The 27869-nt window shown below is 40.0% G+C and overlaps 1 protein-coding gene across 2 annotated transcripts in view; it reads right to left on the reverse strand.

Annotated features, from left to right (window-relative positions):
- Positions 1-225: 225 nt before the first annotated feature.
- The window catches only part of SWAP70 (switching B cell complex subunit SWAP70), a 39916-nt gene continuing 12272 nt past the window's right edge, over positions 226-27869 (reverse strand). For both annotated transcript variants that reach the window (XM_076344010.1, XM_076344011.1), the window contains exons 3-12: positions 27010-27183; positions 16882-17109; positions 13179-13325; positions 12808-12916; positions 11280-11461; positions 7450-7557; positions 5703-5869; positions 4710-4908; positions 3058-3154; positions 226-2301 (exon numbers count right to left, since the gene is read on the reverse strand). In XM_076344010.1, coding sequence (XP_076200125.1) covers positions 2192-2301; positions 3058-3154; positions 4710-4908; positions 5703-5869; positions 7450-7557; positions 11280-11461; positions 12808-12916; positions 13179-13325; positions 16882-17109; positions 27010-27183 — 1521 coding nt within the window. In that variant the 3' untranslated portion in view covers positions 226-2191. The remainder of the gene's footprint in view (positions 2302-3057; positions 3155-4709; positions 4909-5702; positions 5870-7449; positions 7558-11279; positions 11462-12807; positions 12917-13178; positions 13326-16881; positions 17110-27009; positions 27184-27869) is intronic.

A 27869-nucleotide genomic window follows, 5' to 3' on the forward strand; every position in this document is an offset into this window, starting at 1 on the left:
CCCCATCCCTGGAAACATTCAAGGTCAGGCTGGACGGGGCTCTGAGCAACCTGCTCTAGTTGAAGAAGTCCCTGCCCACGGCAGTGGGGTTGGACTAGATGACCTTTAAAGGTCCCTTCCAACCCAAACTATTCTATGATTCCATACAACAGTCACTGGATTTTGAACTCCAGCAACCCAAAATAAACCCACACAAAGAGACATTAATTAATTCAGCAATGTAAATGACTTTGTATTACTTTATTAAATAGCCAATTCTAAAGAACAGTAAAAAATATGAAAACATGCATCATTTGGTGTTCTTAAAAAACATTTGTCCAAAATACAGACTGTTAGAAAAATTAAACAAGTTTAGCCGCACTACACCTTTTGCGCTCCACATAAAAGATGTTTGGTAGTTATAAATAATGTTCCACCTCCTTTAGCAAAGTTTAACAATGTATACATTAGTATTTCTATTACTTTTTTTTTTTCACATTTCTTCTGTAAACATAATCAATTTAAAAAATGCCTTGTTAGCAAGCTTAAGGAACTACTGCTTTCCTGTACAGTAAATACAAGTAGGATTTTCCTGCCATTCTACTCAGCACTCCATTTACTGAAACATTAAAGATTTCAATTAGTATAAAAATATAACCAGAGAATAAATGTCTGAGAAGATTCAGTATTTGAGTGAGTCTTAGTCAATAGGCAAATAAAATGACTTCCAAATCTGAAGATCACTTCTGTACAGCTTCTGCTATCCAAGTATCACAATGCTGTACACAAATGCACTGGTTATCCGTCCGAAACATTCACCGCTTATTTACTAAAAATAATTTAACATTTAGCTGAACTAAAAAGCAGGTGCTAAGAGATGGATGTCCATGTTCGGTGTGCATACAAAGGTCAAAGCTGACTAACAAGCCACACCAATGGGCCTCCCTCTTTGGGAGAGGGGACTGACTTAGTTCTCAAAATATCTGTACAATTTAGCAAGAATACTATTTTACTTAGCAATAGATTGACTTCTTGTCTGGTGTGGGAGATGTACAAAGCAAAATCACAGACTTGTTCCTTTTCCCTACAGAAACAGAAATAACTGGCTTTGTCCCTGCAGAGAATTTTGAGGCAGAGCAGTAGGCTCTTTGGGAAGCCTTGTTACTAGAAACACTGAAATTATTTTACTGACAGGAATTATTTTTTTCTAAAGCAGTATTGCTACACATTTATCATTTTTATCTAAAACAAAAATGTCAAATTTAGTTTTCCTCTTGAATTCTTTTAATCTGGCATCCAATTAAGAATAAGACAAAAGTGCTGCATCTAAAACGGTGGTATGTTATAATCAGATTTCTTCCCCTTGATGCAAATGATATTTGGCCTTTATGTGACATCATCTTCCATTCATCTGCTCCAGAAATCTGTAAGTCAAAACTGTGCGTCTTTTAAACTATGAAGAGAACTCTCAAGGTTTTTTTTTACACTTCTCAAGTATGAGACAGTACAAGAACAATCTTGCACGACTACTTTTTCCAAATGTTTTACGGCAGCATTTTGTACATGCCTACTTCCAGTTCTTTTGTTTGGATTCCTGCAAACAGAGGAAAACAGGACACCAAAATCCAGCTGGCCAGCAGGTACCCAGTGATACCAGTCTACCCTCGCTAAGGAAGAATGTGTCTGAGCGCTAAGCACCGTGCTAAGAGCAACAGATGGACAGAGCAAAAATAAAAGGAGACTCAATGGAAGGAAAGGTAATGCTCTATCTCAGAGTTGGACAGAACCTACAGGACTGACTTATCCTGGGTTTAAATTATACTAACTGAACCAATGAAACAATTGCTTCCCTCACTTTTTGGAATGAAAATGATGCTGCTTGATCGGTTAGATGCTGTCAGATTGTTACAGGCTAGTATAGAAACAACTCTGTCACAAGCTACATTTAAATAAAAATCTTCAGTTGAAAAGTTTTGTATAAAAGAACAGAGTTTCTGGAAGCGTGAGGGAGAACAGCAAGAACTGTCAGACACCACATACTGTAATTACTGAGCTCTGAGTAGACATTCCTATGTGGTAACCAGTATTTTCTTTGTAGAAAGGCCCAACCTGCTGAGCAAACTAAGATCTTTATAAGCGAGAAGCTGCTCTGTGCAAAGCAGAACAAATGAAGGTGGGCTTCTATTCATAAACAGTACATCAGCTACCGTCATTACTCAGAAGTGGCTTTTTTCCCTTTCCAGCTTTTTTGTCTTTGCTCGAGTTCAGCTTCAGTGAAGGCGGCCGGGCCCCAGTTTGTGATTAAGTGAGGATTCTTGGAGCCTGGAAGACAGAGTGCAATATTTGAAACAGGCATTTCTGACAGGGACATCACCCACCCACCGTCGGTGGGACAGGCTGAGTGTCACCACAGGATGATTTGGTAAGTGCTGTCTCTTCTATGACTGGAAACCTTCTCAACGGTGACCTGAGGACCTGCCTAACCAAGGAGGGAGAAATGCCTGGGACACCATCAGTGAAGGTGCTTAGTGTGAGAAGTTGTCAACTGCTGCAATCTTTTGCACCCTTATCTCCCAACTTCCCCCTACCTCCGAACAGTTGTAGTATCTTAGTAAACCCCTCTTCTTCTTGCCTTTAGAGATGTCCTTGAAGGAAAGCGATCTCTCCAGCACTGCATGACAAAGCCATTTTCCTCTGGGCTGGCACGCTATCAATTAAGCTAAGAAATTAAACTTTTCCCCCCAAAACCAAGTATTTTAGCTATCTTTACTTATTGTTTTTGGCAATTAGCATTTAAGCTAACTGCATTAAACACCCAAACCATGCAATGTTCAGGTTGATCCTTGCTTTGTTTTAAATAAATAAATAATAATAAAAAAATTTAATGATTATAGTAGGGCCAGTAGAGGTAAAGATGTGAAAGTTACCATCAGCAGTTCTCACAAATGTGGTATCTATAGGCTGCCATGAAACCAATAAGCTACAGGAAAAGACAGACTTCAGTAAATCACTAGGTGATCTAAGCATATGAGACAGAATGAATACATATTTTTTGTAACTTTTCTGTTGCTAACTTACCTGGCTCTATTAGTCGAATTAATCCCTCATGATGAGCTACTTTATCTTTCCAACTCTTGGTGTTATTAGCTGCCATTTCCAACTTCTTCTTAACCTCCTGAAATAAAATACAGCCCACTTGAAAACAAGAACAACTTTACTCTGTTTATATGAAAAGAAAAAACATCCTTTTAAATCTAAAGACAGAACCATGCTAATTCAGCCAGCACTCCATTTAGTGTAGACAGGAGAACTTAATTTCTAACCATCCGAAGTAATTTAGTCATCGCTAGCTGTATAAAAGTTGTCAAACCAGAATCCAAAAATAAACTAGGTTTTACAAGATTCTGTAGCTGCCTAAGTAGGGCTAGTCTTCATGAAGGTTGAAAGCATAAACTGTAGTTTCAAAACAGAAAGATGCATTTTCTGTTCCAAACTAAGACCAGCTAGTGGGTACCTCTCCCTATCAGAAATCATAAAATGTAAGCTAGGAAAAGGACCACTGCTGTTACACCCAAGCAAGAAAGAGGTATTCTTCAGACTAAACTGGTCTTTTGGTCAATTCCAAACGGAAGGCCAGAATGTTTAATTATTTCTAAAATAATAGTAAACTATTGCAGTGACCTACTCCATTATTGTTTTGTGGATTTTTTTGTTTGGTTGGTTTTTTTGTTTGGGGTTTTTTATGTCTGTTGTATTCAGCAATTCCTTTGGAGTAGTAAATGATGTTTCATATACAAAAAGCCTGAGATGTCATCTAAAAAAAAGTCAAGTATTAGCCAAAAGCAATCTAATGATGGTGTTAGATGTAACACAAGTGGCCAGAACTACCCCACCTGGGCCCCTGCTTGCAGTCACTGCAGCATTTGTATTCTGTGCCAGTCGAGACAGCTCACTAGCTTGTCCTTCACAGAGCTAACCTCAACAGCACAGAAACAGCATAAACACACTCCCTAGTTAAACAGAAATCCAGTCATGTTTTGTTTTCTAACCTAAATACACACAGGAGCAACACCTCCCTAGCCCTAGAAAGTATGCAGCACTTCAGACTCTCTACTCGCTGGGTTCTGACTCTTACTTCTTCTATGAATACAGCTACTGGCCTTCACCAAAAACACTCAGCAGAGCAGAGAACAGGCCTGGCATTTGGGAGATGAGGCACTGCTACACATTGAGAATCTGAGCTAATTCCTAGCTATCCTTGACATCAGTTCAGTGCTTAAATACCTTTTTGAGGAGCAAGGGCCAACAGTAGCACATTGATTTTTCATCTGTAGAAGACAATATTGCCCTATGACATCATCAAAACATTGCAAGAATAACTAATTCAAAAGCATAAGGCATTTAGTTATGACAGCAATGGGACTGCATAAGAAGTTAGTCTACAGTAGAAGACAAATGTGTACAGAGTATTTCAGGATAGGACTGAGCTGGCTCGCATGCGAATTGGGACAAAAGAATAAAGGAGGTGGTGTGTCTGAAACATGTCCTCTTCTTCAAATATATCTACTGGTCTAGGCCAAAAAAACCCCAACACATAACTATCCTACCTGTTGTTATAATTTTTGTGCCATAGTAATTCTTAAAGAAGCATGATATTGATGAACTTCAAATTCAGTTAAACAACTGAATACCTGGCTAAGTATGAGAGGCTGATGAACAGAACAGCTCACCTCATATTGCTCAAGGGCCTCCTTCCTTTCCAGTTCAAGTTGCTCCAGTTGCTGCATAGCAACTTGAAGAGCCTGTTCCTTTATCATTCTCTGGTTTTCTAGCTCTTGCTTCTCTGCTTCTGTCATCTGAATGGTCTGTTGCTGCTGCAAGTGCCATTTTTCCAGTTCAGCTCTCTTTGCTGACTCCTCTTCCAGTAATCTACAATGAGGATTGCGACGTTAACTGCACTTTAAAGTAAGTTAGTAAGTATCCACTATGTAGCATACAGGTAGGGAAGCCAAGCTAATTATTTTCTTTCTTTTTTTTTTAGTTAAAAAAAACAGCTTGGGAAGCACGGAAAAAGTTATTGCTTGTTGGCTTGTCTTCAGTGTAAAGCTGAAAATCATGCCAGCAGTGCAAGCAGTCTGACTGCTACAAAGGGCTATTCAGAAAATTTAGTCAATAATGCAAATACACAACACTGAAAACCACAGAAGAAACAAGCATGCATAAGTTATCTTAATTGTCTTAGGAGGACTGAATATATGAAGAAACAAACCACACTAAACAAAGCCCATATGATTAAGAGAAGACTTAACCCTTTATCAATTACAATTTAAACCTGTGCTAAAATACAGCAGAAAGTCGTATTTACAGTTACTGCTTTATAAAATACACAATTAGAAAGTCTGTACAGAGTGATCTCAGTTTTTCAAGTGTTGACGTGCACAACACCTGATGGAAAAATAAGCATGCCTGCTTTTCTGAAATTGCTGAGCACTCCCACTGCTAAGGGCTAATCAAACATATTAAAAAAATCAAACACACAAGCTTTAGCCTTCATAACTTAAGGGGAAAAAAAAAAATCTATCCTGTGTTTGGACTTCAAGCTAGTCCCCCTTTACAGCAGCGTGTCCAAGATGCAAACAATCTTTAATGGTATGGCACAGTTACTTACTATTGCAGGGGGGAGTGGGGAATTGAAATAAATTTCTACTAGGCCAAAGCCATACCTGGCTTGAAGTTTCCTTACAGTCTCTTCATCTTGACGTGCCTGTTTCTCATCCTCCAAAGCTTCCTGTAGCTGTTTATACATTTCTTCCAGCTCACGTACTCTCTGTAAATACTGTTCCAGTTCAGATGATTTCTGAGCAACCTGCTCTTCCATTTTTTGTCTTACCTAGCAGCATAAATTGAGGACACATATGAGCTACCATTCAACTCAGGTTTCCAATTTTTAAAGGAATTGCCAGGTTTCCCTCAGATAATGTTTTCAGAGACAAACCTTTTCCTGCTGCCTGCATAGCAAAACTGATAAAATTGAGTCTAGATTTGTAGATGTATAACTAAGAGCATTTTAAAAAAATAAATAATAATACAGGTGACTTACATTGCCCTACTTCACGCAGCACAGGATTTTTACAGGGGTTTAAACCTAACTTCAATCAGCTTCATCTTGTCACCTAGTTTACAGATACACACTAAACTGAAGGAAGAGAAAGCTTGTAGAGAGCCCAGACACAAAGGTCAGGCTGGTTTCATTACACTGTTTCCACTCCTTTCCTCAGGCAAGTCCTCCCTGGCAGCAGTGTATTTCACACACATATATCTGGATGATGGCACTGTGACAGCACAGGATGGATAAAGGGTTGGAAATCAGCTAAGGAGGTTGGTTTTGCTAAAAGAAGAGCAACTATAACTAAAGCAAAGGTAAGGCATAGAGGAAGGCAAGGGGATGCTGCATATCCACGGTCACCCAGTCTCTGATCCTCATCTCCCCTCCTTTCACTGACCAGAGCAGGAAACCAGCGGCGCTGCGGCACCAGAGCCGTCCTCCCACTCAGCCCATCACTGTGCTGGGGACAACAGCAGTCAGCTGGCTTTGAACTGAGTCGGGATAAAGCACCAAAACCTCAGCCTTTAGCAATACATCACGTGTACTTCACAGAAGGTAAGCGTAGCTCCTGAAGTCAGCAAGAAAGGCTTGCTGTCAAGTGTGATAGGATGGCATGTCCTGCTCCACTGGTCTGCAGTCTGCTTTCCCTCAGCTAACCTAAATCCCACTGACCCACAAAGTCATCGTATTCAGGAATTCACACTCAGCCCATAAAGCAGCACTGTGTGCATTTATGTCCTGAGATGTTCCATCACATCGACTTGACTATTTCTACTTCTTTTCTCCAGCTAACAGAAAAGCCTGTTATGCCTGACAAAGCCCTTGAAGATTGAAAATTAGTTCTTTTGGAAATTCTCAATGTGGATTATAGTAACAGCGTTGTAAAGCTACAATATTTCTTTAATTTATGTTTGCGTGTGTGTATAAACGTAAGAGAACACACAGTATAAAAAAGCAATAGTTTTAGGAATATATTCAAGTCAGAAAATTCCTAAAATGCATTTGATTATGCTTGTGTTCATTTTGCATATTCATATAGTATGTACTGGCCTCAGGTTCTCCATCTCTGAAAACTGCAAGGACAACTTCAGTCTGCATTTATCCTTCAAACAGTCAAATTTTTCACAATTATCCAATAATGTTTAAGCTTTGAATGTTATACAAATTGTAGGCAAGCTGTTCCAGTATTTGAATTCACTAGTAAAAATATTTTATTCCTACATCTCCAATAAATGCAATGCAGGTTGCATTCTCCAGCCTCCTGCAAAATCTGTGGAATCCTTTCAGTGACAGCCTGAGGGAATTCATTGCTGAATGCATTGCTCACTGTGTAATCATAGCAAAAAAACACGTGCACTACTCACCATTTTTTCTCTCTCCAGCTCCAAACTGAAGCGATCTTGTAGTTCGACTTGAGTCTGAAGTCTTTTTTTCTCTTCCTCAGCAGCACGAGCAGCTGCTGCTTCCAGTTGCTGGAAGAGAAGGGAGGGAGGTGGGGGGAAGAAAAGAAGGAAAAAAATTTGTGAAAACTAAAACATTTAGAGGGAATGGAATTTTATTTAACAATTTTTGTTTTTAACAAAAATTGAAGAAACCTTCAAAAAGCATTAAAGGCACCAGCTTTTTTTTTTCTTTTTTAAATGTGAGGCTATTCTCAATCTCTAAATATAATTTTTAATCTTGTTATTTGCAAGACAATTTTAAATTTACCAATGAAAAGACAATTATCAGACTTCCTCCAAGCTTCCTTTGAGTCCTGCTTTGCACAACCCATAGAAATAGCTATATTTCCTTCTCTATCTCATATGGGATAGAAAACTATTATGGAAAAACCACATCCCAGACAGGACTACGCAGGAGTTCCGACAGTGAAAACGTGCCAGCATGCATAGAGTTCATACAGAAACAGAAGTGAGAAGCACTAAATTGCCATGGGAAAGCAGAAGTGCCTCAAACTTTGACTATAATAAGTGATTGTGCTATTGTGAATCACATCCCTTTAACATCCCCTAAATTGCCATGTAAGGTAAGTAAAATTCTAGTCAATAATCATCACTTGAAATTAGGGGAAAAGTTAGCCTAGTCAGAGCTAAGGCCTAGGAAACAACTGCTGGTACCTGCATGCCTTCTTGCAACTTATTTAACTTTTTTTGCATCTTGATTTCACAAATAAAGATAGTCGTTACAGTTTTTCCTTTCATCAGGATTTCAATAGGATGTGTTTTTAGAATGCACAGGAAGGTTTGAAATGTACAAGTACCAGCCAAAACTTTACCAATACTGAAAACAAAGTAATTCTTTCACAGAATTTTTCTAAGAAACTTATCTGATGCTTCAGAGGAAACAGAAAGCAAGTAGCCTTCTTTTGTAATACGCTAGGCTGGTAAAATTGCTTCCACAGACTTTCAGTAAGAGCGGGACACCCATCTTCTTCAGTATTTTTGGAAGGTACCACATTTAAACCACCTTCCCTCACACAACCTAGATGAACTAATGAGACGCCTAAACGATTAAAACTGCCAAGCTAAAACTTTTATTCCTTTAAGTGCTTGTGCTACCACTCTAATCTGAAATAGATGGGAAGAAGGGAAGGAGAAGGCTCCTGGTTTCTGTTTTTCAGCTGTAGAAGATAGTACAGAATTGCTCTCCTTTGAAAGGCTTAAATGATGCCAGTCTTTTAGAAGTAGTAGTCCTCCTCTGCCAGAACGTTTAAAAGCATGTAATTGTAGTCAAATCCAAGATGCCTATTTAAGTGAAATTTTCTTTTGATTTCCTTCCCCGCTTTGAAATTAAACAACCATTGCCAATACTGAGCTCAGAGAGCAAACATGCAGAGTCACAGGCAAGGGTGGGTGTTAGGCTTTTGCCAGAGAGCTCAACAAGAAAATACATTGTTGTCCACTCTTTATCAGCAACTTCCCGCTTAATTCATGACAGAGGACATCAATTCCTGGCAGGTAAGGTTACTGGCAACAACTATGGAGTTTAGGGAAAAGTCCCAAATGTTGGGGCAGGGAGGGAGGGGGAATCAACAATGGCGGAAACACCATTCCAGCAGGGGTTAGTAAGCAGAGAGTCTCTGAATCCCATGCAAGACCCCAAATAGAAAGGGTGCACAAGTCTTGTGCACGCTCTCTTGGTAAGAAAACTTACCTTTCAGTCTGTTCAATGTGTGTATCTCAAAATTCCATTAAAAATATGAAAAAGTCTATTTTAGACAAAGACTCTTATTCTTCTGAAATTTTCTACCTCAAGAGCTACCAAAATACAAACCAGACTCAGAGTGCACTTTGGCAGATGCTGAGTAAGTGGTGGCTCACTGCCATCGGGAGCAAATCTAACCCTAAGCTTTCCAGAACAGTTCAGTTTCCTGAACCATTTACAAAGCCTTTCCCTTGAAGAACATTTTTCTAACTATCAAACACTTTAAGTTCCTTCAGCACAGTACCTCCCCACTAATTCCACTCAGTCAAAATGCAGTAGTTCATGTCAGAGACTAAACTACTTTCCTTGAGAAGTCATTTTAATCCAGTCCACTTCAAAAGATGCTTCTTGCCACAACTCTCTTTAGTTTACCCATTGTGACTTCTACAAAACTCCCCAGAGCCTGTCAACATCGTACTGCTCCTTTGGGGTTGCTGTCATGTCTTCACCCCTAACTTTTTCTCCATAAAGTAAACTCAACACAGAAATCCAGTCCTATGATTTCTGTTAACAGGTATATCACTTACCAGTAACTTGCAGGTAACACAGACTGTCCTTTAAAGCATATTTTGCATTCTGAATCCTAAGCACATGGTAGAATATAGGTGCTAAAATTAAATTAAAAAATGGTTTTCCACTGTCAGACTCCATTTCAGGCAAATAGAATAATACCCACATCAGTACTGGCAGTCCAAGGTTAATTAAAAAAAGACAAATTTCTCCTCGCCACAAATTGTGACTTAATGACAAGACTTTTAAAAAGATACATTTTGGATGATTGTATTTGCTTTCTAGACTTGGCACCTTTAACATGCTCTCACAATATTTATAGCTCCTCCCCGCCGCAAAGATCATTAAAGTTTTTTCTAACTGAGGGCTAAAATTAGTTAGTGTTTTTAATTTATGAAAAACTCAAGCAATGATGCAGACTTGTCCTCAGTGGGAATGCAAAACATCAAATTAATTTAGGAAGGTAGTGAACAAAAGACTCTTTAAACTAAGTGAACAAAAGACTCTTTAAACTAAGCACAGAGTAAAGATCTGGACTGCTCTAGCAGCAGGAACTCAGCGGCCGAAATGTTAGGCAGCAGTGGGGAGGGATACTAATCAAGTCTCTGTGGAAAACTATTGCAGGGGTACCAGTTGTTCCAAGTACAAAGATCCATCAGCCTGTTCACTCTACTGTTAGAGTGTGCAGCCACAGGAAAGCACCTTGGTGTCTCCTGCCAGTTGTTAGACTAAAAAGCTGTCTACAAGGAAAATAATGTATTCAGCAAGTCTTCTGCTAATACTCAGAGATTTCTAGTCGAATTCTCAGGCTTTTAGAAGTCAATCCAGCATTTACAAGGAACATGCATTTAAACAGTTTATAAATGGTTACTATGTGTCTCAGCTCTATAAATCCCAAATTGTTCTAATAAAACTATGCCTATATATACTCACAAAATCACTTTGCGTCTTTGGAATCTTTGTAAATTAAATTTCTCTCTCTGGAAACTACGTCTGTGTGAAGAGAACAGTTCCCCCACACATACAATTCACATAGATAGTTTTCCAAAGTTATGTTAAGAAAATCTTAATGGAAAGCCCCAAGTTTCTGACAGAAAAGAAAAACAAAAAACCCACAAGTAACTGAAAATACTAGACTCTCCAGTCCCCAAGCACCATCCGCACAGCTGGGGCTTTCTTCTACAGTAGCTTCACAATACCCTCATAAGTACAGGGGACAGGGCTGGGCCACATGAGTTACCGCAAGCCTGCTGAACAGTCCTTAGAAACTGCTGCAGTCAATGCTGAAGGCTTTACTGCAGGGTCAACCAGCAGATCTACTTGCTTAGGGGGCTGATGTTGACACAAGCTCACCTCCTCTGGAGGAGTGCACTCAATGTGTCTGAACACCTGAACAGGAAATAGATGCCTAATTATACTTCAGGAAGTATACCACAGAAATTGAGCTTAAAGCTTGAAGGTTAGCAGCTCCCACTCCCACCTTTCGCACAGTCTCCAGTTCCTTCTGCTTGTTCTCATTAGCTGTTTGCAGTTCTTTCATCTGCCGCTCCAGCTCTTCTTGCTCAGCTAACAGCTTCTGGCGCAATTCTTTTCGTTTTTGGCGTGCTTCTTTGTGGGGTGGAGGGCTCCCTGCTCTCAGCAGGTTTACAGTGGTCTGTATGGCTGGAAAGGAGCACGCAAAACAAAAGGGAGAGGAAGAGAACACCAGTGAAGGGAAATGATAAACTTTCTGGATAGCCTTAGTGAATGAATACTTGTGGTGGTGTGTTGTTTGTTGAGGTTTTTTTTAATGTATTTTTAAAATCAGAAAGAACTGTTGTCAGTTCTCCTAATTCTCATCAGGCTAGCTGTCAACACAAACCAAAAGTGAAAGACACTTGGCTTTCAGTATTGGCTGCGTGCCACAAGGATAAGGTCCAGTAATTCCAATGCATCATGTCAATTCCAATATTGATTTCTAACAGGCCGTGGACATACAAGTCACTTGTACGCCTAGCTGCAAAAAAAAAACCCCAAACAACAAAACCCCAACACTTCAAGATTTCTTAGATTTACTTAGAAATTTACTTACCTAGATTCAGTGACTCTAATCAAGCAGTAAGATGTTATCTAACATATACATCACTTACTTCCCTTAGTTGGAACCAACCTTAAACCCTTTATTCTTACTGATACTCCAAGGGAAAACTTTCTCCCAGTAAGACAGTAGCTCTCATTCACTTATATGCAGTGAGGAAATACTCAGAGAGCAAAGCTGAGGAGCAGCAGATGATTTTGATATTCACCTGCTACAACTGTAAAAAAAGATCTCCTTTTGGAATTAAGTAATCATTCATCATACATCTCACTTTGGTGCAATTAAACACATGCTTTAGGTAAAGAGGGAAGTGCAAATGAAAGCACACAACTCCAAATATTTGACTGCTGTACATACTTCAATGGCATTGGCAACAGTGGCTTTGCAAGGGCTTCTACCTCACTCTGCAAAAGATACATGTAACTATCACTCAGCACGTATCTGGGAAGGTCTCACAGAAGGAGTAACTTCACTGTGGGAATAGAAAAGGAAGCCCTAATTCCCAGCCTTATCCTCAGCTCACCAAACTATACTGCCTCAAGCAAAACTGTAAAAGCAAAGCCAGAATTTTATGATGCTGAAATGAACAAGCTTTCCCTTTCTCCCCAAAAAGCAACAATTTACAATGTATTCCCCTTCCCTTCCCCATCCGTAGAAGTACAGCCAATATAGAAAAAGCAAACAACAGTAATACCCATTTTATTTTGGTTATGGCTGCCTAAATTGAGGCACCTAAATGACAGAAACTGATTCCCCTTAACATGGATCCTTAGTTCTTCCTGAGTCTCAGGCTCCTTAAAGAGCCTGTCCATGTGCCCAAAACAGAGACTTCAAAAATCACAAGACCAAGAATTTCAGATTTGAGTAAAGCACAGCTGTAAGACTTCAGCTTACCTTAACTTTCACATAACTAAGATTTTTGAAACCTCACCTTGAATCCACTCCTGCTTCTTCTTTTTATCAGAGGCACTGATCTCAAAGCTTTTATCAAGACATTTTATGAGAAAAAGGCATTTCTTTCCATCTTTGTCAGGCAAGGCCTAGAACGGGTAACAAAAGGATAAGCTTTGCAAACACTGAAATCTAAGTTATATTGTGTCAAGCCCAACGTATGCAGTTATCTGTTACAGAGCTACAAATACCAGCACTAAGAACCTTTATTAAAAGTGTTTATGAACTGTTTTTATATAAAGTAAGAAAAGCTCTGTTGTTGAAAGATATCAGGAGTCCATCCTGCACACAAAAAAGGATTAATTCTTATCTTTAGAGACATTCATAGTTTTTGGTGGTTTTTTTTTTTACCTCTACACAACAGTTGCCATCCAGTATGATGTCTCCCTTCTTGTCCTTTAAATCTTCACTTACATAGTAGGAAATAATATTGGGTTTTAGCACAAACCATCGTTCCGTCCAGTTTTTCCTTTTGTGACCTTTTTTCAACATATAGCCCTGTAAAAAGCAACAGATCAGCTGAAATGCCCAGCCTCTGTTGAACTGCCTGGTCTTTTGATTATGTGGCTTAAAGGCCCAATAGAGCACACAGAAAAGTTAGCTCAAGGCCCTAAATACTTCACCAACACACTTCCATTCCTAATACCAACATACTGCTATTTGTTTAGACCACGAGAAACTACTCACTGTTCTTCTGTCCAGTTTTTAAGTAACTGGGTTACCTGAAGAACTGAACAATTATTATTATGTCATTATCAAGTCATTATTATAACTCTTCGGTCCTCTTTGATGACCTTTACTATTTAATTTTCTTCAGTCAAGCAGAGACATTTGCCATCGCTAAGACTCACCTGTAATACTTCAGTGACAGCCGCTATTAAAAATGAGCCCTGTGTGGATGGATGCCCCAGTGACAGATGTGGGCCTGCATCTATGCACTGTAAATCCAGCCTTTTACGGGATATTCCCAGGGACAAAGCAGAAGCACCTCTGTCTTGGGAGTGGCTCTACCCTGCCAACACACTCATTTAGCTGCACCCCATTGAAGAAGCGATCCCATATAGGATAATTCAATGAGTATGTTACAGAAACTGATAACAGAACCATACTCCTTGTCATCTCTATTGGATGGGATACAGGAACACTGGTGAAGCCTGGATTTTCCCTTAAAGGAACAGAGTTGTACCTTGATTTAAACAATGCCAAGATTTCACTCACAGTATTTTATTTTCCTTGAAAGATGATCCACTCAACTTTCTGCATGAGAAAAACACTTGCAAGCCTTAACAAGACTATTTCAAAAGAGGAAGAGAAGCCCATACCTTGCCACTGAGCTTTATACAAATAAAAGAATAAAAATTATAATCTTCTGTAATGACAATAAATAGGGCTGGTATCATGATCAAATCATCCAAGTTTGCCTCTATTGAATATTAACATATCTAAAATATAAACAGCAATACTAAGCGCAGTTATACTAGTAACCCTGTTATACATTATCCAGTGTGGCTACGGCAATTCAAAAACCATCTCATGGAAAAGGGCGCACAGAGAATGATATAATAATTGGTCATTCTTTCAGGAGTTTGATTTTTAGTGATCTTACAGGGGACGCTGCTGTGACCTAGTCAGTTTTTAATCTAGAGTTTCAAAGTTTGCCAGTATTTCAGCTATAGCTGCCATTTCTGAAACCATATTCTCCAATTATTTACATACTTTTGTCTGACTTCTAACTTCAGAAAAAAGTCAAATCACAGATTAAACTGAAACACATCAATATAGCTACGAACAAGCCATACAGAAAGCACTGTACTCAAAGTATTCCAGATTAAGAGGATGGAAAAGTTGGAAAGGAGACCAAGGAACATTCTTCTGTAATGGCTTTTAGCTATAGCAATTTTGGATACAAGCAGACAAATAAATGTGCTGTGACATATTTCAGTCAAAGGTGTCTTTCTGTACAGGTCTGAGGGGAAAAAAAATATCAGGACAGTTGGAGAAACTCTTTTGTTTAAAAACCAAAGCAAACCAAACAAAAAAGAAACAACCCCCCTACACATACAGCTTATCTGTGCTCAGCTTTTCTAGCCAGTTAAACGTGCCCAGAGCCAAGGCCGTGCCTATTCCCCTGTGCCATCCCACCCCCTTGCTCCAAAACAGGACTGCACAAACAGCTTTGTTTGCCACCTCCGTACTCAGGTCCAAGGTCTGGGTGGTCACAAGGACTCCCGCAGTTTCACTCTTTCATGCCTTGCACAGTCTAAGTCATAACCAGGTGTTTTTCCCCTTCCTGACATACTGAATTTGCTTTCAAAGCCAAGTCACACTGATATTTTCCCCTCAAATTTCTGCAAAATCTTTATCTATTATTTCAGTGCATCAGCTGCTTCTCATCTTCCAAGAGCCCACCGACAGCTCCTGGGGATCTTTTCATACCATGAAAGACGCATATTTCAGAAAACTAAATATCACAAATTTAATTATCACTGCTACCCTCCATAAGCCTTGGAGATCCAGGATAAGGGTACAATAAAAAGGGTAGTATGACACTTGGCTACAATACGATATGTCATTAATTAACACCCTGAAGTAATTATATACTGCAATAAACAGGACAATTCTGTGAATCAACAAGGCATCAGGATACAAGGTTTGACCGAACCAGACATCTGTAAGTCACACAGGGAACTCCATTCTCTATTAGGCCAGTAACTGTCCAGGAGGCGCTGGGCCAAATCTTGACACAAACTATTTTTAAGTGTCAAGGAACCGTTCAAAGGCACTCAGATATCCTTGAGAAAGAGGCTCAGCCACCAGGAGAGGAAAGGAAGGAGACAGTAAAAAAAAAAAAAAAGGGGGGGGGGGGGGAGGGAAGAGACACAATGCAGTATCGAAACCAAAAAGAAATCCGTTTTCCTCACAAGTGTCAAATGGAAGGACTGACCTGACACTGGTTATTTTATTTTCATGGTATTAAACAGCAGGATGACTTCATTTTGCCCTCAACTGACTCTGTGTGTGTGTGTGTGTCTGTGTCTGTGTGTCTGTGTCCCCAGCCCTCACCTCCAACAGGCAACCAGCAGTTAACAAAAATAGACTTTTGCATTGTTCTGTGGATATTCTAAAAGAATTTCCTGTGCCAAAACCTTCTGATGAATTCTTCAGAACAGCTTAGGAAAGCCTGCCAAGAAAGCCTTTGTTTCTCTGCTCACCAAAAAGCCAAGAAATCAAAGATGAAAAAAATTCTCTGTCAGGTAAAAGTCAATTTTAAATTGCTCTCTAGGTAAGCTCTGCTGTGACCCCTCAGGTCCCTGTGATATTTACACTTCCCATGAAAGAAATGCAGTTTTTAAAACCATTCCTAAACTGATAATCCAGCCACTGGAAATCTGAAGAAACTGAAGATTGACAGAAGTTTGCTAAGAATATAAAGGCCAGCATGACTTCTTGTATTTGAGTAGAGGTAAATAAGTTGTCAGTCACGTAGCCTGCTAAGCAGAAGAAGGGAGAGCGCTCTGGAGCTCTTCTACGCCTTTTTGCCCTGTTGAAGTGGCGCAACTTAGAAGCAGACCTTTCAGCTGGAGCAATACCTTTGTCCAGACCCCCTTGTTTGAATACAGAGGTTATCATCAGCACAACTTGTATTTGCTACAACATAACTGAAACTAGAAAAAAGCATTTTCAAAGATTGAAGAGTTGTCACCAGTTTAAGAACTGACAGCATGTTGCAGCTATTCTGTCAGCTAACAAGCAGTTGACACTAGTATAAGAAAGGCTGTATTTCAAGTCAGAGTACACTTCTTTTACTTTCTAAAAACAAACTCTCCCAACAAGCAACTCATTCATAATACTGCAACAATTACAACAATCTGAACAGCAGCACAATTTCTCTTTTATAAAAATAAGCTCATATTAAAGAACACTTATAAGTAATTTACCTAATTTCCCCCTGTTCATTATCCATCAGGTAAAGAAATTTCAGTACAAGTTGAACATTTTCTAATTATGCAATAAATTGTTCTACTTTAAAACATTAGTTCTCTGTGGTTCTTACCTGTTTGAGTACATCTAATATGAGCTCATTAAAGACTTCATTGATTGCCATGGACACCGTCTGTCGGTCCATCCCTTTACTAAACTGCCCACTTCCAATGAGATCAATCAGCTCCCATGCAGAAAGACCTTCTCGACTGGTGTTGAGAGCAATCTTATAATGGTCAAACTGCTCTTGCTGCCAGCCTGCTCCCATTGCTTCGGTGAGTTTTTTAAGTAAATATTCAATCTGTACAGAAATACAAACAGAAATTAATCGTTTTCAGCAAGCATGGAAATCAAGTGTTTCAGAGCTGTAAACGAAGCTTCTCTAGAGGCTATCATTACAGCTAGATTCCTACGTTCACATGTAGGTCCCTAAACATAGGTGGTTTAATTAGCAAAGATTTTAGGCTCCTGTCTCAGTTGAACTTTTGACTGCCAAGCCCATCCCGCAGCTACTCTCTTCATAGTAAAGAAACAAAGAATTGAACCTGACAGCCTCTTTTAATATTTCCGATTCCTATAGAACACATGGGACCTTCTTTGCAACAGCTTCCAAACCATGATGACTGAAGTGTGAGAAAGCAAGAAGTTTCAAAAAGTATTCTTGTAAGATAAAAAGCAAACAAATTAGAAAAAATAAGAAAAGATGGCAGTTTGGACAAGAAGTGAAATGAAAAACTATCAAAGTATGATCACGTATCTTAGTCTTCACCTGACCCCTCTTCTCTAGCTCTCAAGCACTCTATCGCTGGACACAATCTTGACAGGTGTATCAAGAGAAGTAAAAGAACAAATTTTTCACATCCGCTTTTATTGTTTCCAGAATAAACTCTCCTTTTCCTTTAATCTTTCATCATTCTGTAAGCATTACCATACACAGGGTAATAACACTAATAACACTACTCAAAATAAACACGAGAATGAAAAAGAGGGAAAGGAGGCTGGGTTTCTTCTTTTGTCTGTTTTTTTATGTTGTTTTTAAACTCATCACTGTTCCCTCTTTAAACAACACAGTATTTTAAACTAAGCCCATCTACAGCTTTGAGCACATGTAAAATGCTTTTAATGGCTCTTCAAACAAAATAATTGGTGAGAGCCTTCCTACAAAGACCTCTACACAACAAAGTAAAAGCCATGCTTCCAAGTTTCTATGACTGAAGTCACAGGATACCAATTACAGCATTTAACCCAGTTTTGAAGACAGACCAAGCTAATGTGGCCTTCTGCTATTTTGGGTAATGGCTCACTGCGTTTCCTCACCAGCTTTGCAGGGAACCCGACTGCCTTCAGCAACCAGCCAAGGCAGACAGCAAAGCCACCTGCGCCCTCCCTAAGGAGGAAGCCTAGGGAGAAGTGCTCCCACACCGGAGCACCCTCCCGCACCAGCCCACGGCAGGGACAGGGCAGCACCAGCTCCCCCAAAGGCTGGCCTTTCTCTCCAGCCACCACAGAACCACTTCCTGGTACGTCGTTCCACAAAGCTGCAGGCCAGGGCTCCCCCCGGCTGCCCTGCTTCTCTACAAGTATGAGGGATGCGACAGGGTGGGAACTGCACACTGCCCGGTGGAGGTGGGGAGGGAAAGCACCACGATCCTTTCAGGTTCTCTCTGTGCACATGGAAATAACACAGATTTCCTTAAATGCTGCTTTTCTGAGGGTTAGTCCTTCAGGACAGTCTGCTCCACTTCCAGTTTACCTATTTTAGGTGTGGTTTTGGAAACACTGACTCAGGAGTCTGAATCCCACTATCAAAAATGACTAAGGTGTACAGCATGAACATGCCTCATTGAAAAGCGGTGGAAACCAAATGCTTTCCAGGACTTCATTTTTCTAATCACCAATGCTGGTTCGCCTCTGTTCCTCAGCACTGCTTGAAAACACAATGTAATTTCTCCCACAGGTAAGAAAAACCCCAGCTAAGAGAGCCAGGGGATATTTCACCACAGAATAAATGAACTTTTCAGCTACAGCTCAGAGTTACTTTTCAGCTGGTCCAGTTGTCTCTACGTAAGAGATTTGGGAGTACAAAGAAATAAAGAAGTGTTTTTTCCTCACACATTTCACCACAAGGACTCCCAGGCCTTGAGGTTTTGATGCAGCATACATGCTAATTTTATGGCTGCTGCTTCTCTCTCTTGCAACTGGTACAGGCAAATCCCTTCTTTTCCCTCACATCCATGATCAAGAAACATACAAGCAAGTACCAGAACACACTCATCTGGCAAAGCAGTAAATTACCAAATTCACCCTGCAGATGAATGGGCTTTTCTTACTATTTCAGCTCAGTAACTGTTCTTAGTCTCACAGCCCCTACTCTAGTAGCACATGGACTAATGCTACAGCAAAATGGAAAAGCTACCGAAAGCCACTGCACGGTCTAGAGGAAAGTTCCTGCTCCATTGAATGGGCAGGAAGCATGTATCCCTCTGAGATGTGGCTGTTGTATCCTCCTCGTAAAGACTGTCTTAAGAGAAGACAGGCTAGCCAGGCACAGAATACGCCTCCAGGGTGGGTACAGAAGTTGTAGAGAGCATTGCTTTCCATTTCAGCTTCATCGAGTACGGCATTTAAGTATTTTTAGCTCCTCAGGCAATTCTTACTAGCAAAGATACAATTTGAACAGAGGCTTCTGCAAAAGTGGCATTCAAATTGTAGACAAGTGCAACTAACACAGGGTACAAGGTTTGTGGCAATCAGAAAAGACGACTTTCAGCTCTGTGCTGTGTCCGTCTGCCATTTGAGGAAAGCATCCCCCTGTGAGGGCACACCTGCACACCCGCTTCGCCCCCTCCATGCAGGCTGCACACGGCAGGCCGGAGAGAGTGGCACGGGCCTCCTGCTGCTGCCATGCCAGGGCTCTGCTGTGCGATGTTCACTGCTGCTCATGTTCAACTGTTCACCAGAATGGGTCAAAAAACTGTGCTTTGCAGTGGTTCCACACACAGCTCTGAATCGCTGAAGTTAATACAGTCACATGATATCAAGGAAATTTTAACATGCCCTCCCAAGCAACCAACACACAACTTTTACTAGATTTCTGTAAAATTCAGTAACTAATTCCTTTTAAAATCTTTAAAATATGCTTTGCTGATGTTCACTCTCCAAAATTCTTAAGTTAAAAAATTAATCCAAAGCTTTTGAGCATCAGCTACCATAAATCGTCAGCATTCAGTTAAAGGCAGGAAGCAGCTTACTTCCTACTCCAGGCAAGTTTTACAGAAAAAAACCAACCCAAAAAAGCCCTTCACAGCATGCAAGAACAGTAGCACTGTGAACTTGTTTCAGAACAAACCTCCTAAAACCTGGATTTGATGAGCTGAAATGAGCTCTGACATCAATGCAGGAGTAACTTTTTTCCCCATGTTCAAAAAACATTCTGCCACTCAGCTCAGTCCCTCTGAGCAGCACCAGTTCTGAACTACGATCCTGTACTTAAGTTGAAAGGAAAGCTAAAATAACTGAGGCTTAATTAGGTAGATAATATACCTGCCAAAATGCTAGACAGTAATTAAAAAAAAAAATCATTAAAACTTAATGAACTTTAACTTTAAAATATATTGTTCGAAGATTTCGCAACCTATTACATTGCTTGAGGCATGCAGCTCTCAAATTCCTTTGGTCAATTATCTCAAAGTACTAGGACTCACTTGCAGACAAAGGGACACACACACAAAAAAAATCATACCTGAACAGACTTTTTCACTTTTTTGCTCAAGCCATATGAACAAAAAGTGTATCAAACTAATGGTCTGGAAAAGAAGCAATGCAAAACTCTTGGCTAGTACACGTTATCATGTAATGCACTAAAAATAAGCCAACATATCCTTTCCTTTAATATCATTTGTACACATTTTACCTTATTTTGATTATTAGAACAGATTTAAACTTTTAAGTCTGCTAACCCCCTATCTGCAAGTCACTAATATGACCACAAATCCCATTAAAGCACATAAAATATCTCATTATTTTAAAATACGTTAACTTGTCTTAACTGAAAAAGGACCTGTGCATATTAGAACTTAATTGCTAAAATAAAAAAAAAAAAAAAAAAAAAAAAAAAATCAAGCTTTATCTTGCATTCAGGTAAGTACATGGCTAACCAAAGTCCCCAGAAAAAATTTATCTAACATACCTGCTCGATAGCAACAGTGAGTGTTGGGATGGGGTATAAATATGGAACAGTGTGAGGTAAATACAAAGAAGTAAGTTGGATCTGGAAAGTGTGGAAGCAAAGACGAGACCATTCATTATGTGCTCAAATGAGGAACGTCTGAGAGCAAACGACATTTCCCCTCCTCCACAAAGAGACAGGTCAACTCAGCAAATAACTGACAAATTAAGTTTACTGGCTCAAACATAACCTACTCTTGTGGTTAAAAAGTAGAGTGTCGAAAAACCAAACGTGAGGCAACGTTTGCTGCTATTCTGACTGGACCTTACTCACTTTCAGATATGGACGTAAAAACACAGGGGGGTTGCTAACGCTACATACACCAGTATGAACCAACTGGCTCCACAGTATGAAAAACAGCTTCCATCTCAAATCAACAGAAACTTTTCAGCCAGAATTTTGCCAAGAGAAAGCAAAAATAATATAAAGAACAGAGGCTCTTTAACATGAGCTATGCAGCCTCTTTGGTACCTTCTTTCAGAAGGCACTTTCTTTTCCCATGTTTCAATACCCATTTGCTTTGCTTTTCCAGGTATTCCTGGCACTATCCTCCATGGGGAATGAAGTACCATAGATGTTTCACATATTTTTCTGATATACAAGTGGGTCTCTTAGAAGATGAAAAATAATGTCAAGGAGGCCTTCATACCCAGCAGAGCACAGCAGACAAGGCTATTCTAGTTAATGCTATTCAAATAACATTTGTGAGATTAACAGAGCAGATGTAAAAAGTCTATTCACATTGTACAAAATTCTATGGAAGCACATGTTACTGGGCAAGAGACATGAAAGCAATTATATCCCCTTTCACAGTCATCATCAATTCCTTTTTTTCATCCCATCAGAACATCACTTACTTTGAAGTCAAATATTTGTTTCTTCCCTTCCACCAACAAAAAAATCCCCATACTAGAATTTATTAAACTTCATGGACAATAACTACTCTGGATTAATAGACTTTGTGAAAACTGTGTTCATTATGCAGTATAAGCCATTATTTTCTTTCTTCTTTAAAAATTAAATTAGCATTAAGTAATATAATAAAGGTCAACTCAAAAAACAGTGTAATATGTAAACACGTAAATCCTAAGGTCAACCTGCTGCATAAGCTGAAAACTGTCTTATTTTTTGCAGCAAACAAGGAAAAGAGTAGTGAAATGGGAAGAACTGATGCAAGTCATAAGTGACTAAACATCTTTCTAACCATCATCATCAACTTGTAGAGGTCATGGGTCAATTAAAAACCCACACAAGCAGCTTTCATTCTAGTTGTATCAGTTTTGATTTTATTTCTGAACGGCCAAGGTTCAAGTCCCAGTATTTCATTCACTGTATCAGTTTCTGATACTAGAATGCAGAACAAGGAAGCAAACGTGGCCAGAAAAAAACTTTTTCTGCAAGAAATGCCTCCAGAAGAATCACCACTGGACAGCTTCAGACTTTCACCTCCTCAGTCTAAATGACATCACCTCATTTTCAAATGCACAGAATGCCATACAAGGTTTGGACCCTCTTTGTCCTAACCAGGAGGATTAGAAATGCCATGTGTTAATACAGTTGAAGGCTAGAGGACAAGTGAAAAATGACTGTACAAATCTTCTTTCCTCAAGAAGCCAGGCTTAAAAAGCAAAGACACCAAATACGTTTGGCTTATTTAAAACAAGTTATGTGAATACTGTATTACAACACACGAAGAGTGTGCAGCTTGCAGTGTACGTATCTGCGAGTTTCAGATGGCCCACAAACACAGCTAACCACATACCACAGCTTTCAGGCGATAAAGCATTCCCAAAGCTGCAGTCACATGTCCAGAAATAAGAAAGGGGAAATGTTTGGAAACCTTTTTATAAAACAGAAAATGTCACGTTAAACAGTGCCAAGGCACACAAATGAGTCTGTAACAACTAAGAGGTGAGTTGTAAGGGAAGCTCATGACAGACTAGAAATATTTCTCCTCTTATGGGTACAGTTCTCTCCACGTTTCTTTCCTTTATTTTGCCCTTCTCATGGAAGAGGTAATGCCTGCGAGAGCTGAAGGAAACATACACTTGGATGTCTGTGTCTCAGATGAGCTAGTGGAAAAGACCAGCTGTGGGGAGGGAAAGGTGCTCCCACCCAGGGCCCCCACTTCCCAGGCACATTAGCGATATAGCGATTAATTCTGAAAGCTATCCATCTGGACTAATTTTAACTAGAGCAAACAAAATACAGCATTGTTTTTCTCCAGTCCATCTGTATCTCTGAAATACCACATTCACCCAGTTCACAGAAATGTTTTACTTTGTGCGTAGCAAGGCTTCTCACTTGAAAGCGGAGGGAGCTTTCAGATTTGATACCATTTTGCATCTCCCTGGGACATACGCACCTTTGCAAAATAGACATTCATGGATCTCTGTTCCTTTCCAACTCTCCTAACTGCTCTCAGCTGCCCACCAGTCACCAGCAGAAGCTACACTGGAGCCCAAGGCTGTTACCAGCTGAGCCCAGTGCCCTGCACAGACACCAGCTCCTGTCTCTCTGTGACCTGACTTCTCCCCATAACATAGAGGGATCCTTTCAAGCTTGAAGTCACATCCCAAAACTGCACACCCCAACCCAGGCCCTTCTCCATGCTGGATTTTACTAACCTTATTTCCCTCAAGTGCAGGGCTGCTATCTCTCCTTCCGCGACAGGTGAGGAGCACACGCCAGACACTGCCTCTGGCTTTCAGCCTGGCCTCTGCTAAACAAGCAACTTCTGGCCCTTGTGTCACCTCTCCACTGCTTTCAAATTCCCTCTTTGTAACAGCTTTCCTCACTTTGCTCTTTCTAAAGCTTTCCTCAGCCTGTTTCTCTGAAACCTTTCCAAAGTAGCCTGTTTTCCCTCCTCTGGTTGAGCTGCAGCTGTTCCCAATTTGCTGCCCATTCAACACCTGGGCAGGAAATCAAGACTTAACACTTTGCAGATGGGGGTAACAGCCCCACCACAATTAGCTGTCTAATACGAAAGGCCTAGCACAGCAGCACTAGTGCAAAAGTACACAACACGGGCAAGAAGGAAGGACTGCAGCCTCAATCTTTAGTCAGCACAGTGCAAAGGTGAAACTGCACCCAAGCAGGAGAGTTTTCCAGAGATTAAATTGTTCAAATGAGTGCAGAAACCACTTATCTCATTTAAAAAAAAAAAAAAGGAAAATCAGACTCCAAAGAAGGTCTCAATGAGCAGCTCCTCCAAGGAGGAGGAAGAGAAGGCATGCTCATAACCACATGAAGTTGTATCAACACATTCACTGGAGACCTAAGAAGTTCTCTCTCTTATAATCTTCCTGTCCACAAGATGAGATGCAAAAATCTTCAAGGGATCACCCTTCCAACCTGAAAGTATGAGGCAAGTTTCCTAGTTACTTATAAAGGGGAAACAAAATCTCTGAAACCCAAAAGCCTATGAGGTGGAAGGGAGGGAGGAGGGGAAACAGCTGTATCCCACACAAAGGACTCCAAGCCAGAAACTGCAGTAAATTAAGTGTCGCAATATTCTCAGCCAACGATAAGAGCAACAGGCAGGGAGGGAAGGAAAGCTTGCTCCCTGGCTGGGAAGCTATAGTCACCCATGAGAGGTTTACATTGCTCTCACCAAAACATAAACATCACAGAACAGCGATGCTTCCATCACCCTCTCCTCTGTTCTTCACTTCGCAAAAATCCCTTCACTTTATACATGACGTGCAAGCCATTTTGTAATTAAATGACAGGATGCAATATAAAGTGGTGAAGACTAAATATATAATCAAGCTTTATTATGAACTCAAGAGGCATAAAAAGTAAATGGAAAGAAAAATACCTTTACTAGGTACCAGTGTCATTTTGAATACTATTGAAAAGAGTTATTTTCAGGTAGAAATTCTCAGCACTAAGACAACAACTAAAAGTTTGTACGAAAAAATGCTTTGCAAATCTGGAGTTTAGATTTAACATTAAAAAAACCCAGACATAAGAACTTAAAAGACAGATATGAAAGGTAACACAGAGAAAAAGCAAAACCGACCGAAATTGAGACTTTGCATCTTTACTTTTGGAATTTTCTGTAAAAGGGTAAATGAGTAAATGTGGAATTTTCCAGAAGAACAGAGAACCCAAGGAGGACCAATGCAAACCAGAAAGGAGTGTGTTCAATAGCTAGCATTCCTCCACTGGCTGATTACATTACCTGTGTGGTCTAAGGCAAAAGGTTAGAGCGAATACAGGCATTGTATACGATAAGAACAGAGCAGCCTTTTTTTGTCAGGCTCTATAAGCTTTCTTTAAACAGTATTGCACAATTTAAATCTTGCCGTAATCAAGGAGATGCAGACACAGATCCACCCTAAGAATTTTAAAAATACTCCAAGTAGAAGAGCAATACAGGTTAACCCTGGACATTAAGGATGGGAAGGAAAGCGAACAGCAGCAGCTATGAAATCTGAAAAACCTCTTTTGGGCTTGGAGCCGATCCTGCAGCCCATCTCCCAACAAACGGACACATTGCCATTATCTGGCATCAGCTACAGAAGGCAGCATGAATCTGGGGGCTTGCTGGGTGGAGGGGGAGCAAGTGAGCAATGCTGATGCCCCAGAACTGGCAGGTCTGAAGCTTTTAACCACGCCAACAAATAAGGAGATACGAAATATCTACCCTCAGGTAAGCCAGGCTGTGCAGTGGGGAACACAATGACAAACCAGAGATGTGGATTTGAGTCCCAGTTTTGACATTTATTAGTGGCTCTGACCTTCTACCAAAGCCAAATCTGGCACCGTTAAGAAAGGAGCTGTCTTAGCTTTTATAACCATGATCCCCTTTCTCCCAGAACTGACAGAAAAAACAGGAAAGCAAGCAAGAAGACTGTCCCATTTCTCATGGGAATACAGCATGCCAGGTAGGGCCCTGTCATCACCAATCTGGCAAAAACAGAAACATTGTACAGAGTGAAGGTCTCCTACTAAAAAGTGAGTGATAAGGCAAAACCGAGCGGTTTATTTTGATAGGGGAGTTATCTGTACTTCATTGTTTGGCACAACAGCTTGGAGTCCAACAGTTATGTCGTAGTGGCATGTAAATCAGACTGTTTTGATCCCTGACTGTTCAACAATTTGCAAGTATTTCTTAATCAGGAGTCTAGGGCTGTACTGCAAACCCCTGGGATTTCTGTATACAGTTTTGCAAGAGATTATTTATGCCTACAGTTCTGATCTTTCTGCTTCTTCCCTCACCCTTCCCCAAGGGGAGAATTGTGGAGATACCGAAATCTTGCTTTAGGGTTAAAATACCTATTTGAGTGTTGCCCATACTTGTTCACGAACTTAAAGTATAAAGAGATCTCTCTGGTATTATTCCTTCAACTATTTCAAGCAAGAGTGTTCAGGTGGTGGCTGCTTTTGATCAGAAACAAACATCAGAAAAGTTCATACTTATCCTTTTCATCAGGAGGGTGACATGAGACTGAAGACTAATCTTGCAAGTCACGGTAATACAGAGCAGAGGGGAGAATTTTTTTTCAGAATCACACTGATGTACTAACTGTGCAAAATTCTAATCGTGTGTAAGCAAGTGTGGTGATTAAAGTATCACATACACGCACTACTCATGAGCAAAGCAAGAACCTCAACAGCTCCGAGTGCTGGTACTGGAGCTAGTCTCCCCAGCATCAGTCAGTCCTCACAAAAAGCAAAATAAGCCATTTACTCAGGGCAAGTAGCACATCCCATTTAATCCAGTCTGTTTAAATGACAGACATGCATAGCCATCAATATCTAAAGTATCCTGTGGGAATCCCCGCATATGCACCCTGGAAGACAAAGAAAAGCACCTGAGGCCTTACATTATTAAAAGAGGGGAATAAAAGTTTTATATTAAACAAGTATTGCCTCTTAAATCTCCAGAGAGTAGCAAACATTAACATAGTTCAACTGGGACATTAAGCAAACTGGTATTAAACAGCTTAAGTTTTTGTTTCTTACCTCCTCAGGTACAATGATTAAAGGGTATTTGTCCTCTGATAAGAAGTTAAAAATAACCCACACTTTAAATGCATCTTCATCACTAATCAGCAAAGGACTTTTAGAGAGGTTCTTTTTAGCACAGAGAGTCCAGCACATCCTGTTGAATTCAACTTTGTCAAAGTTTCCTTGGACCTGAAATGAAGAAATTGAACAAAAAAAATTAATATGCACAAATGGCACAGAATAACAGACAGACAAAGTTTAACAGGCTAAGTCACACAAAAAACACCGAGAAAATTCTAGTTTGCAAGAAATGTCAAGGCCCAAAAAGAGCACTGTAGCAGCCTAGTCTGACTTCCTGCATGGGTCAACTAAGGAATTTCTTCCAGCAAAATCTCATCCAACCTCCAATTTCTGGTCAAGTTAATAACACCCTGACTTCATGTGAAGGAGGCTACACTGCATTCTGCCATTAGCACATTAGCTTTAGCTTCCAAACCATCTTCATAACTGCCTTAGTTCCAACTGCCCTTCTATTGCACTGAGTTACTGAGATTTTGTATAGCAAATTTGGAAACCATTATAGCCAAAATTACATGTGGATATGCTAAAAGCGATATTGGAACAATAGCTGGGAAAGACTTTTAATGTGTTTTTCCACTTCATTTTACTCAAACGTAACTCTTGTAGGATATTCATGATCATGTAATAATTTTTTCCTCCAATGCTAATCGACTTAAAACCTTTCCTTTTTCTCAGACTTGCAAATCTTCACCTTATTGATAAAAAAAATTCCTCGTTTTCATTATCCTTTATCATACCTAGCAACTGTACATACCCGTCTGTGAATTATTTACATACGTGAAAGCTTTCATTTC

Source organism: Aptenodytes patagonicus, chromosome 7 (assembly GCF_965638725.1).
Source record: "Aptenodytes patagonicus chromosome 7, bAptPat1.pri.cur, whole genome shotgun sequence".
Classification (NCBI taxonomy): Eukaryota; Metazoa; Chordata; class Aves; order Sphenisciformes; family Spheniscidae; genus Aptenodytes; species Aptenodytes patagonicus.